Genomic DNA, 14,686 nt, shown 5'->3' on the forward strand with positions numbered 1-14,686 from the left:
CAATTATACAAACAAAAAGATGCATACTTTCAATCCCAACAATAAAAAAGGGTTTCAAATTCAAACCAAACCAAATCAAAATTCTAAATCAGCAACTTCCTAATCCACTTAAAATCCAAAAACAATCCCCAATTCAATTCTCCACAGTTCCAAACTAATTAACTAAATTTGGCCCCAAAAAAACCCTAACTAATTAACTAAATTGGTCCTAAAATCCCTAAATTCTAAAAACTACAACATATTGAGAAAAAATTGAGAGTAAGTACCTATAATTGATGGGAGCAGGAACTTGAGATTCGTCGACAAAATTGGTAGAAAAAGTTCTAGGATTGCAAAGAGAAGCAGTGTAGAAAGAACGCGGTAAAGAGGAAGAAGAAGATGGAAGTGATGGTTCCAGAAGATTCCAGACAGTTCTAGAAGCTTTTAGAGCCTTGGGAGCGGGAGCAACTTCTTTGGCATAGTAACGAGCAAGAATCACATTGTGCTTTGGTAAAATAGTCTGAATAGTATACAACTATAGAAATCACATCAACATACCATAAGTTAAGTGAACAGAAATACTAGGGAATTAGGGATTTTTATTGGAAAGCCTGCAGTACTACAAATAAACTACAAGATTCAAAGCACAATAGCCCTATTCAAGCTAATACTCGACAAGTAAATCATAGCCCCAAAATGCAGCCAAACTTACGTATAAATCCCAGACCTATGTTACTTGGATTCGAGTACCCATGTCCATACGGGTACGTGTCCAAGCGTCCGACTCGGCTATTTTGTGAAAAAACTCCATGATTTTGAACTAAAAATGAAGTATCTGGGTGTCATATCCATGTTAGAGTGTCGAGGATTCGACACGGGTACGTGAGGTGAAATGAAGAGTTCGAGTAACATAGTCCCAAACCAAGCAACGAAATATGTCTACAACTCCCGTACCCTAAAAACTATAAGCAATTAGAAAAACATCGCTGCAACTAGAACCAACACTTTACGACTAACAAATGATTTTATAGCATTGTTTTCAAGTTCTTTCTGAAACATATTACCAATGAGAACATTAAAATGTTCAATAATTAAGAGCTCCAACAAAATCAAAATCATATACTTGTACGTTTCTCCACAATTACAAAAAATCAAAATCCGACAACACATTGCCACCAATCTAATTTATTTACTAATTCAAAACCAAAACCCTAAGATAAAAAAAAATCAGCAACATCTTATTCTACCAACTGTTTCATAAAAAAACCAGAATTTGTTCAATTACAACCTATTTCTTGGAATACCGATACAAATTTAAGAAATGTAAAGTTCGAAAAAATGCTAAAGCCTAAATCGAAAAAACATTTTTATAAGTCAATGATCAAAAGATCATGAGCAAATCGTAAGGAACAAATTAGAAATGCAGATCAAAATGTAGCATAGATTTTGGAATTTGATTAAAAAGAGAGAGAAAATAGACCTGCTTAGATTTGGAGAGGATGTGAGAAGCGAGCGCCATTATCGAAGAGCGATGAGTTGAGTATTGAGTCAAGTTGTGATAGACAACTACTCCCTCCGTCCCTTTATTTTTGCCCCATTTGCCAAAAGTGGTAGTCCCTTATTTTTTGCACCAATCTATTTTGGGCCATGGTCCCATCTTCTTAACTGGTCCTAATACTTGTTAAGCCCACTACATCAGCCTTTATTTTACTTCCCTAATCTCCTTTTACCCACTAACACCCATTCTCTCTCCTTAATTGCGCATGGCTTCTCTCTCTTCCATCATCATCTCTCTTCTTCATACAGTACAACCCAGCCTTCTTCTCTCTCCTCTCCATTTATTTTGTTTTCTGGATACTTCCTCTCCTATTAATTTCACTCCCATCTCCTGAGATATCTTGTTGTAGTCAATCTTTTTATAAAATTGAAATCCCTCAAAACCTAAATCTACGATTTAGGAACACTGAGATCCGGCTTGGTACTTCTTCTGGGTTTTTATTTTGTTTTTCATTTTTAGCAAAGGTTTGAATTTTCATTTTGATTTTTCCATCAACAATTCTTACGAAGATTTTTGGGGCAATTCTTTTACTATAATTAATTTCAACACAAACTTCGATTATTTTGTGGTGTTTAAGTTCTAGATCTAATTAGAAATGAGCTTCAATGGTAAGGGTGGCTTTGATTCGGAATTAAATGACGAGGATTATGAATTCTTGATGCAAAATCTTTTTTTAAATCATACCCCTACCTTAAACAACTCCATTGATGACGAAGAGGAGTTTATCCCCAACACCCCTGCAGCCACTGTGACTAGGTCGCCACCTCCAGCCCTGCTTCAGGTGCCGGAGACACCATTGTGCATGCAGTCTGCCCAACCACCAAGCTTTACCAAAGGGGGTAGAAATTCTATCCCTTCTAGAAGGCTGGGGGTGAATAGATCTAGGGGTTTAGAAAGGGCTATCGACTTTGATACTTCTGCTGTAGAGGTCAATGGTGATGGTGTTGAGACCCAAGGGCCAGAGAATAACTTGACCGGCCAAAAACCTGAAATTGGAGGTGAAATGCTTTGAATTCTATGTCCTCTATATTTCTCACCCGAAAAAATCCTAATAAGCTATTATTTGTGTCTTCTTAGTCTAAATCTTTTAATTATCCTAAGATTTTATGAATTTTTTGGCTATTAAGTTACTTATCACGGTGGAGTAGTATGTATTTATGTGGTTGTACTCTGTTTGTTTTAATGCTGTGAACTTGGTATATGTGTTTATTTGTTAGTGTATGGTTATTGTAAGGTGGACTATTATATGTAATGTGTATGTTATTTCTAATTTAAAAGGAGTAATGATCCTAGTTTTATTATATAATTAAATTGAGGTGGTTCATTTTGTCGTATAAATCGATGTTGTATAATTTAGAGACACTACATTTGACAATGAGAAGGTTCCAGATGCTACAATTTTATTTTTCTATATTGTTCATTAAGTATAATTAATAATTTGAAAAAAAAAAACTATGATGAGTATGTGCAGAATCTACTATGAGGGGAGGGGGGTGCAGCTTATGTGATGCCACTTCATCTGTTTTGATGTTTGACGAGGCATGATTAAGCTATAATATGAGGGATTTAAAGCAATGACTAAAACACGTTTTTTTTGCCACTCCATCTTATAGGATGTTTGCTGAGGCAATGGGATGCTAGAAGTTAAACGTATTTCCTTTGTGCCACTCCATCCTATAGATGTTTGATGAGGCAATGTGTTGCAATGTTGTTGCCACCCCCCATGATGATTACACTACTATGAATAAAAACATATCTGAGTTTTGTATTGTGAGTTCTTCTTCCACTGTTGTGAACATACATACATTGAACTAATATTAAAAGTAGTCAACTTTGATTAGTGGGTTCATTTATAATTACAAAATACATTTATAATGCTCCTTGTCAACTAAGGCTAATTAATAAATTGCATAATTGCAACTTTTTTAAATTCACAAAAGTACATCCAACCCCTATCCACACTAGACAAAATGGGGCAAAATTCTAATGATCAAGTAGTAATGATCATAAGCATTGTATGCTACATATTTTAACCATCTACCAACCGTTGACTAATCTGACACTTTACTACTAATTTGTACAACAAAAAATTCTTGATATGTTTTCATAATTTGTATTCTTTATCTTATGAAATAACATGCCACTACCTGAGCTATATGATATGTATCACGTGCTGGAAATGCGCATGTCCTGCATCATACCTTCCAATTCATCACCTTGCATAGACGTTTCCTCCACGATTGAGATATAACTTTCCCTTGGAATATGATCTGTTTCCGCCTCTGCCCTTTCATCTGTGTGTGCTGAATAGTTGTTGTTAATCCATGTAAAATCATGTGTTGTTGCAGCAAAGATGTCATACTTTCTTTTAGCAACTGAATTGGCACTTCTATGTAAGTTGGCAAATTGCCTGCACTTTCCATCCTTTCCTTTGCATGATTTGGTTGTATAAAATTATTTGAACCATGCACCATCATTATCTTAAGCATGCAATATTGTAGGCTTAGAAACACATGATTTACTTTACGAGGCTCAAAAATTTCATAAGCATACTTGACAACACTTACTAGCTCGTCTACGTTTCTAGGGGCTTGTTGATGTTGAATTGCTTGAATAGCATTAAAGAACCCTAAGTCAAGAACATTTAAGTCCGGACTGTTTGGGGGTTGTGCTATAAGATGTATGTTGAAACCATCTGTGTTTGCTGCGTTTCTGAATTCAATGTCATGTAGTTGCAAATGTGGTGTAGCATTATCTTACTGAACCCAAATGGTTCCACACGCATCAATTGGCCAATTTTCCTTGATTGAGGGAAGCAATTGCTCAATAAATAACTTTCTTATAACTGATTGTGTAATATTCTTGATTGGTTTTGTCTCCAAAGTGTCGGCCACTCTATGTATGCTAGATCGCTTTGCTGGAATAACTTCTGTCAGTGGGAAAAATCCTAACTTTCCATCAAACATACATTCACCATCTGGTCCATGAACTGCTCTTGACAATGTTACCTCAAACATGACTTTGGTATCTTACCTTTTGGACTTACAATTCCGGTAAGGATGTACTTCATTTGGTGCCAAATAAAATGTTTGTGAGTTTTTTGACATAAAAAACCATTTCTCATCAATGTGTACCATGTTATACATATCTCCAAATCGAGGGATGGTATTAATTGTGCTTGAAATTACTTGTTGCATGCACCATTGTAACCTTTGTATCTTATTCACAGCTGTGAGTGTCGGTTTAATTGCATTACTATGCCTCAAGATTTTGCCTTTTTTTACAAACCTCCCAATTATTGACTTATTTATTTTCATTGCTGAAGCTACTGACCTAATGTTCCCCCTTTTTTTCAAAGGGACTGCCATCAATTGTTCAACATTCAATTGAATTGGTTTTCTGCCAGCCTTACCTTTTTGGTTCTTGCTGATTTTGATGCTTTGTTTCAACCGTACACTCAGCTTCACATGCTTCCATATCCTTTGTAATGTCCACCTACAAACACCATGAATGTGGGAAAGTTTAGTAATTGTCCCTGATGGTAGCTTGAGGTTTGTTGCTGCATGTAGGAGGCTCTCTATGCACACCTTCCTTTCGACATCTTTCATGTCTTTCCTGAGTTCATGTTGTTCATTTGTTGCCTGAGATGTTGTCTGAGTTATTTCCTGAGATGTTGCCTGAGTTGTTGCCCGAGATGTTTGCCTGAATATAGTTGTCACTTGAGTTGTTGCCAATGAAGCTAAGAAAATCAGTCGTTTCCATGTCGAAATTTGGCATCAATAAAAGGTAGCCTTGATTACTCGAACTGAGAGTAATTCCCCTCTCCTTCCCCCTCCCCTATTTAATGATCCTTTTTTTTCCTTTAAATTTTATTATACTCTCTTCTTTAATGTGTTCTCAATTGGTGAAAAATAGAAGGAGCAAAAGAAATAAGGGTGATATATATACTGCCATGCTTTTGGTAAAAGAGGGAAAATATTCCCTCCAAAATTTTGGAGTAATTGAAAAATGTACTATGCAAAAATTTGAAATATTTGGAAATTTGTACAGTAACATGAGTTGGTGGGATCCAACTTTCACTTTTTATTAATCCCCCCACGTGTACTTTATCTCTCTACATTTCCTTAATTAATTCCACTAAATTTCTTAGAGACCACATCCAATTCCATTCCCTTGACATTTTTTAATAAAGCAGAAAAGTTGGATGGGGCAAAATTCACGGGACAGAGGGAGTACCAGGAAACTACCAGGTATGGGCTCGTTGGACCCATACCGAGGGTAAAAATGTAATTTCGTGCATTGCTTTATTTAGAAGTTACTATGTTGTAAAAAAAATAGTCTTTCTTCTTTTCCTCTTTCTCCACCTGAGTTCTTATCGAGTCATCAAAAAACTTCTCAAAAACCCTTTCTATATACTACGTATATTTTTTTCGAAAGGTAAGCTTATGAAATGCGACACCGTCATAATCTTCGTCTTCACCTTCGTCTTCATCAAGTACATTGTGTCGGTGGAATTACCGCACCGTCCATACCACCACCACTATCGGTTTTTTAATAATAATATATAACTCTACAGTTACAATGTTTAACTCAATAATAACAGTATACAAATCAATTATAACAGTACACAAATCAATGACGACAAATATTTAAAATTCACCAGAAATAATTTATTGGATAATACTTCCTGCGTTTCTTTTTTGTTGACACGTTTCTTTAGTCACGTTTGCCAATGCACAACCATTAATATCTTTAATTACAGATAGACAAAAATTATAAAAAGTTGATATTTTGAAAATATATATCAGGACGAATCTAACAAGATCCCACATGACTATATTTTCATTACGTATAAAGCACAAAACACGGTCAAAGAGGAGTGAATGAATAGTGTTAAAGTCAAAACGTGTCAACTAGAAAAAATTGAGGTATTAGTATATAATCCACCAAAAACAATATACAAATCAAGATTAACGTATACAAACAATAATAACATCATACAAGTCCATAATAGCTGAGCACCGACAAAAAATTAACGTCGTCAACTACAATCCCCTCATATCTAAAAAATTTCGAACTCTGACAATTCCAAGCATAAAACTCATCGCTTTTTATGACTGAATTCGTAAGTCTGGTCTCCGGTAGAGAACTCGTATATGTTGGAAGACCTTGAAAGTCCTTCGCCGTCCTTCGACCATCTTCATCAATTAAAATTTTACAATTTTTTTTTTATTTTTTTTTACTGTGGTATGGGCTCCAAACTATCCATACTAGGTAGTGGGATATAGTTACTCCTTTCAATGGACACCAAAATTAAACCTTGGAATCTATGATAGGGTTGCTCCCATTACACAAACAACTCTCCTCCTAATATAACCTTTGATGTTTCAAGAATAATCAATAAATTAAACCAGTAGAATTGCACAATTACATTACATAAAATTTCAAATCAAAAAAGTCAAGTATAGAAGACATAATGGTAAGTACAACGACATGAGCTAAAGAGGTCCCAATTATTAATCTTTTCGTAGCTAGTCATCGTACAAGTTGTAATAATTAAGCATTTTAACTCATTCGGAAACCTAATTAAAGTGACATAGTGACAATCAGACAAGTAGACTTGCTTGATCTATGAAATTTAGGCACCAAACCAAATATGCATGTTGCTTTCAATTTAAAGTCATGGTTTAAGTCATATCAAGTAATGTCCATCATAAATTTAGACATAACGCATTATACTCTCTCACATGATAATATTGATATGAAATATGAATACTTCTTTTTTAATGAAAGATGGTACAATTTTACGTTATGATATGTCCTCATCTACTAATTAAAACGTCTTGATATAAAAACAAGCATTGCAATCACTCTTTTTTTTTTTTTTTTACATTATCATACGAACATGCATTTACTACCTCACTTAAGGTTGAAATAATGTGAAGTTTTGTGTGTGTGAGAAATGTGAAGCCAGTGTAAAACAATGAAAATTGTCAAGTCGTTTAATTTCAAATTTATGTGATGTTGTTAAAGGTCCATATATCATCAACAATAGTTGTTGATAAACATACATAGGTCATATATTGATCAATATTAAGATATATTAGCTAATTTCTAGTAATGTTGTTCTTCCTTTAATATAAACTAGTACTTGTCGCGGGCGTTACCTCGAATACCCATTTTAAAGAGTGTACTTATTTGTGGGCATGTTTTCTATTATTATAATTATAATTATAATAATAACAATAATAATTATTATTATTTGTATTTATAATTTTTTAATGTTAGATACAAAAAGAGAGTAGAAACACTACCTATTATTCTTTTTTTCATGTTTGTTATTATTTTCTGTTTTTGTAAGTTGCACTTTATTCACTTGGTCTACTACGACCAATGTTTGTAAATTATACACACAAAAAAATATATAATTAAGATATTGTTATCAAAGTTCTATGTCGACATATATGCTAAATTTCAATGGGGCGCTAAAATAATAGAGGGAGTATAATTTCGTGAAAAGAAGAGTGCGTGGGTAAAAAATTAATAAAATAAAAAAGTTAAAAGTAATTATTTTTTTAACACGTAAAATCAACCGATTATATTACCGGCCTAATTGGACCATTTGTAATAATGTATGGCTGGTAAATGGGTTTGTAAAACTCGTAAAGTGTTAAGACCTTGCTAACATTGATCCGAATTCACTTCAAGATTCTCTTGTATTGTATAGTTTCTGTTGTGTCCTATTGTAGTAGTTTTTTACTTCTTTAATTTCATTAACAAAATCACAAACATACACAAAAATATTACAACCGAATATGAAGAATGCCTTATTCAAAAGTTTTAATGGTAAATCAATGGCAGACTAAAAAAAAATTAATGATATATGCCCATGTTTATAATTAAATTTACGTGGTTATTCGTATAGGATTAAAACTTTATTGTTAATTGGATGTTCATATTTATTATAATATATGGTGTGTTGCTATAAGTAAAATTCTATTGTCAATAAAAAATATAAAATTTTTCAAAAGAATTATAAATTATTTTACGTATACATTTTTTTTCTAAACAAATATATCTAATCTAATTTAATGTGACATATAATCTAATCACAATAATATCTATTTGTCACGTACGTGGCTCGACACGTGGCGAAAAACTGGAATGCCAAGTGTCGCTGTCTCGAGACTTGGCTGCGAGACCGACTTTATTTATTAGTGATATGATATGATGTGATGTGTTGGAACTATTTGAAAGCTAGGTGTGTTGCACAGCTGAACTCTTTGAAGGCTAGTTTTATGCTCGGGCGATGCCTAGGTGGTTGATAAAATGTTAAGATAATATTTTTACTTGAATGTTAAATACGATCAATAATTCGTTCTGATAATGTAGGATATTTAGACATACAATATCATATGGCTTATATTTATATGATAGTGTACTTTTTGTAGTTTTGTTTGTAAGTAAATATCTATGACTTGAAATTATTTTTATTGAACTTAAATTATTTTTACTGAACTGAAAGTATTTTTACCAAACTAAATTTATTTTTTCTGATTAAAACTTATTTTTACTAATTCTCTAATATTTTTTTAAAAAACAAATTAAATAACAATGTATTTTGTATGCGGCTAGCCACACCATCTGGCCGGACAAAGTAACCCCTATAAAATTGACCAAGTAACTCTTGTAATACTAATTGAGTAACCTCTAACACTAACTAAGTAACCCCTATCTATAACACTGATTGAGTAACCACTATAAAACTGATTGAGTAACCACTCTAACACTGACCAAGTAACCCTTATGGCACTAACGAAGTAACTCTTGTAATAGTTGGTGACGCGCTTTGGCCAGCTACGTATAAAAGTTTGTGATTAAATATATTATAAATGAATCTTATTTTAAAGAACTTTTTAAAACGAATTTGATTATGGAAATAGAATTGAGTTACTGAACATTTATTAAAAGTTATGATTAATTTTGTATATATAAAATATAGAATTTTGTCGATAATAAAACTCTATACAATAATTTTATCTTAAAAAATCTATCCAATAATTGCTTACTTACCATCACACGTGTCAGAATAATACATATTTATCTCATACATGGCGCAACACTTGACGAAAAAGTAAAATGTCAAGTGTCGCTATCTCGTGGCCTGACTGCAAAACCGACTTTATTTATTAGTGATATAATTAGCAATATTAATTTAACAAGTTTGGCCCAAGTTATCTTCGCTTGGGCCATTATACATCAGATCACGATATTCCCTTATCTCAAAGCGTTTATACATCATCTCAACTTAAACATGTAAGCAATTAATTGTAAAAGCTAACTAACATCAAATTTTTTTTATTTTTTTTTTTTTTTTATTTTTTTTTTTTACGAATACTAGTGGTATATCCTGATAAAATTGACTTAATTGTTTAAATTTACACGTTTGATATTTATAAGTTTAAAACGATCAAACTTAAATGATTTATCATGAGAAGCTAATTGTTTATAGACCAAAGTATAGAGCTAGGAATGCACCGGGCCAGGCCAGGCCAGGCCGGGCAATAGCACATGTTGAGCCAGCAAGTTGTGCACTTGTGCCTGGATTGGCCAAGGAAAAGTGGAGTCTTGAAGATTTTCTAAGCCCATACACAATCCATGTGTCATGACGTAAGCAAATATGTTAGTAATTTTTAGATTTTTTGTCAACTACTACTCTATTTGTTTTAGTAATTAACACTCTTTGACTATTTTCACTATTTATGTATCAATTTTTACTATATTTCATTTATTTAATGTTAAATTTTACACAAAGTTTCATACGTGGCTGGCCACACCATGTGGTCGGGGTTATATGTTTGGGGGTTACTCGGTTGGTCATGAGTTACTTAATCAGGAGTTACTTGGTTAGGGTTACTCGATCTGTCAGAGGTTACTCGGTCAGGGGTTACTTAGTCAGGGGTTACTTGATCAAAGGATTACCCAGTCAGTGTTTGGTGTGTGTCAGCCGATCACACGATTTGACCAGCCACACAGATTAGCGTTGTAAATGTTATAATTTTAACTTTTTTTAATAGTTTTTACTAATGTTTAGTTATATATTGTCATGTGTTTCAATTTTAAATAATGCATTAGTTATTCTATAACATAAGGAGTAAAATAAGAATTGGCTACGTAGCAGCTTAACATGTTTGTTTGTCCCAAATTTAAAATGATGTCCATCCAATGCCCATGACCCACTGGCATGTCGCGTCAAGCTAATTTCATGTCGTGCAGTCTCATGAAATTAAATTAATATGAAATTAAATGACACATTTACCCTTTTAATATTATGAACCACTAAGCATTTATTATAAAGAGTTTTCTATTTAATTTTTGGTGCAAGAGAGGTAAGCCGTAAGCCCAAAAGATTTAAAAACAACCACAAGAAAAGAAATGAAACAGGAAAACTAAACTAGCTAGAAAAAAAAACCTAACAAAGATGAACCAATATACATATTATTTCGTGGTGCCATTCTTTGACATGCCACCGGGATCGACAACCTCAAATTTTTTTAATCCGAATTAATTCCATAGTTTGCTAACCAATCTACTGCTCAATTAAATTCCCTATAACAATGCATGTGACTATGTGAGCATGTCTAATTGAAATCTCACTTTCCCTTTTTGAGATGATAGATTTGCATTAAAGGTTTATAGGCTCTTGTTTTAGTGCCTTTGAAAGTTCATGTTTGCTTCCTTAACGGTTCAACCTTATATGCTTTACTTTACCACAAACCTATAACTCTATAAATCATGCGAGTTTACTACTTCCGATCCAACTTATTGATCGACTTTGGGCTTGCCTCCTTGATATACATAGATTTAGTAACAGAAAATTTGGCGTTTTCATAATATTTTGGACCATAATCTTTAAAGGCTATAATATTGGCAATGCTTTATTCTATAAATTCTATAAACCTAAATTAGCCTATCTAACCCCTTTTTTTATGCAATGATGAATACACAAAGTCCTGGATAGGTTGTTCAATAGCTCTTGTCTCACCTTATTTTTTCATGTATTCATTAAAATTCAACATTTTAAGGATTTGATTTTATTCACTCTATGTTAATAATTATATATATAAACCATTTATTTCATTGTTAATATGACAATTGAATTGATATGTGATTGTCTCTTCTTTTTGTTCCTTTTTAAACTACTAATTATGTCTAATTAAGCACTTTTAAGCTTCAAGTTTTGTACATGATGGGATATTCTTAGTATTACGAAGGGACAAGAGTGAATATGCACTTTAATGTTTACTGGAAAGCTATGACACCTTTCAAAATATTAGCGCATATTAAACACTTGGTTATTTTTGAAAGATAGGTCTTGCTTCAGTAAATAAATTTTCTTTCTTATATTTTTACTTGCAATACTTCTCATTTCATACATGTCAATGCATTATTTCAATAACTAAAATCTCAAATTATCAATATTTCAAATCAATAAAAATTTGATTCTATAAAAATATGGGATATATAATTGAAAATCACAAAACAAGAGAATAGGTCAGGTGAATTCTTTTGAAGTTTGATGATAACTATTAAAGTGAATTGAGAGGTAATATAAAAGTTATTGCATGAATACTATGTCTCAGGGTGTAAACTTTCATGTACTTCACCAATTACAAATAACAAAAGTACACGTACACCATTGTTGACATAAAAAACTTTTATAGAATAGTCAAGTTACATGTAGCCTATTCATTAACATGTAACTTTCTAGTTCTTTTGAAGTGACAAATAATTTAGGGTTACTAAGTAGTGCCCAACCCTCAAGACCTCAAAACAACTTTTTAATGAGGACATTATTATTCCCAATAGCTTATGATCGAATTGTAAAACATTCAAGTTGGCCCCACTTAAATTTCCATTAATAACCAATACAAGACCCTAATGATTCAATGAGTAGTTTTCCTTGATTTAATTTGTCATCTTTTACGATAAATAAACTAAGCTAGTCATATATATTATATGTACTCCATAACTTATCTATCACCACTTAACAATAATAAATGTGGTTGAGGTTAGAACCTATCACTATCCTGTCTGATAGAAAATATACACCGAATATTGTCGCAATATATTTATTTCGTATAGATATTATTCATAATATGTATTGTTTTCTAACATAGTTAATTAGTTCAATTATTATTGTAACTTTGTGTACAATCATTAATGGACATCACTCCAAGGAAGGAAGATTTACACATTCAACCAACACCATCAAATTAAACTACGGAGTATATTGTATTACTTTTGTATTGAGTCTGGCCTATATAAACTTTTTTATTTGAATTGAATTGAAGGAAATGGCCTAGACCAATTTTAAATTTAATTTGGGTAAGAAAATCATGAAATTATGTGTATCATCTTCGATTAGTAAATCGTGTTACTTTACTTTTGTATTAGACTATTATTGTATATATTTGATATATATTTTGTTTGTCAAGTGTTGTCAAATCTTTTATATTAGCATTCTTAATAAGAGAACTAGCTTAGATTAAAATTTCCTTTTCTTATATTCTAACAAACACCAATATATGATTATTTAAAAAAAAAATAAAAATAAAGAAAAAGAAAAAAAAGAAAAAAAAAAAAAAGGGAATTTAGATCAATGATCTCCTAACTCCTAAGTCAGCTAGGAGCGACCTCAGCGATACTTGATAATAATGCATGTAACTATGTCACTAGAACTAAACCTTACCACTAAACCAAAACGTGCACATTTAATATTGTATATAAAAAGTTAAACAAGGGTGCAGTGACAAATCTTCTTCTATTTGTTCTTTAAATTAATGGAAAACAATGATCTTGATGATCATAATGCTAAAACATTACATCTCTATAATAGTACAAATCAAAATACACCTTAATAATTATGATTAAAAAATAATAATCATTATTATATACAACAATAACATCAATTATAAGTACTTAATTAAAGCCTCAAGGACAAATCAATATCCTCTTTGGTAGAACCATAGTTAATGTCCCTTCTCCCATATTCAACCATTTGAGCACTTCCAAAATTGTACTCAAACCTTTGCTCCCTATATTGCCTATGAGCATAAGCATGGAGTTGATGTGTATCCATAGCCGCCATACGACTTGAATCGAAGTTATTAGCCTTATGATCATTAACAAGTTGAGAGTTAAGTAGCTTACTCTTCTTGGCTAAAGTACGCTCAAGCTTATGAGCATTTTGATGACCCCCTAAAGCTTGGGAGCTATAAAACTTTCTCTTACAATAAGTACAAGAGAACACCCTAGCCTCACTAGCCGGGCTCGTGGGTAAAGATGATGACATAGACGATGATATCGATTGGTCAAGGACGAGGTTGAGGTTGATCAAGTGAGGAAGATCATTAGATGATGAAGTACAAGTGTTTTGGTGAAGTGAAGTTTTGAGCTCAAAATCCATATATATGCTATAAATAAATAAGATTAGCAAGTAAATATGATGAATAAGAATATAATTAAGAGAGAGTTAATAATTAATGAATAGTTAGAATGAAATAAAGATGAAGAAAATAAAAGTGGTTATAAGTTAGGGAGAAGAATATGAGTGGAGATGTAATATATAGAAGAAGAAAAGGGAGAGAAGAAAGGTTAAGGTTTCTAAAAATAGAAAGAGATAAAATTTTATGTGAGTTTAAGTGAAAAATTAGAGAAAAGAGAGAAAGAGCGGCAAGTGTTGTCGGCTCTACTAATGGCATAAATTGGACCCCACTGTCGGCTAATGGTCGTAGAGAGAGATATTAATTACATACTATATACATTGATTTATTGTTAATTAATTGTTATAATTAATTAATTAACTTTTACTCGGTAAATGTTGAGACATGAGGATGCAAGAATCTTTACATAATAACTCTAGCTACTTGTTTATTTTATAACATTGTGGTGTTTGGAGATTGAGTTTGTCATATGATGGATTTTTGTTTTTTTTTCAAATTCCGTAGGATTTGGTCTTGTTTTCCCTTTATTTTATAGGAAAAATTATTGTACTATATGTTATGCAAATTATGAAAAAATCATGAGAATGTTATGCAATCAATAAACTAATTATGATATACTTATTTTTATACACCAAGCCATTGA

At 32.2% G+C, this 14,686-nt stretch overlaps 1 protein-coding gene across 1 annotated transcript; it reads right to left on the reverse strand.

Annotated features, from left to right (window-relative positions):
• Positions 1 to 13,292: 13,292 nt before the first annotated feature.
• LOC110720646 (zinc finger protein 2-like) lies at positions 13,293 to 14,319 on the reverse strand. The gene has a single exon (XM_021899701.1). The coding sequence runs from the start codon at positions 14,004 to 14,006 to the stop codon at positions 13,524 to 13,526; it is 483 nt and encodes a 160-aa protein (XP_021755393.1). The 5' UTR covers positions 14,007 to 14,319; the 3' UTR covers positions 13,293 to 13,523.
• Positions 14,320 to 14,686: the final 367 nt, after the last annotated feature.

Source organism: Chenopodium quinoa, unplaced genomic scaffold, assembly GCF_001683475.1.
Source record: "Chenopodium quinoa cultivar QQ74 unplaced genomic scaffold, ASM168347v1, whole genome shotgun sequence".
Lineage (NCBI taxonomy): Eukaryota > Viridiplantae > Streptophyta > Magnoliopsida > Caryophyllales > Amaranthaceae > Chenopodium > Chenopodium quinoa.

Excerpts from the sequence above, each read along its gene's own strand:
- LOC110720646 (XM_021899701.1), bottom strand. The coding sequence starts at position 14,006 with ATGGATTTTGAGCTCAAAACTTCACTTCACCAAAACACTTGTACTTCA.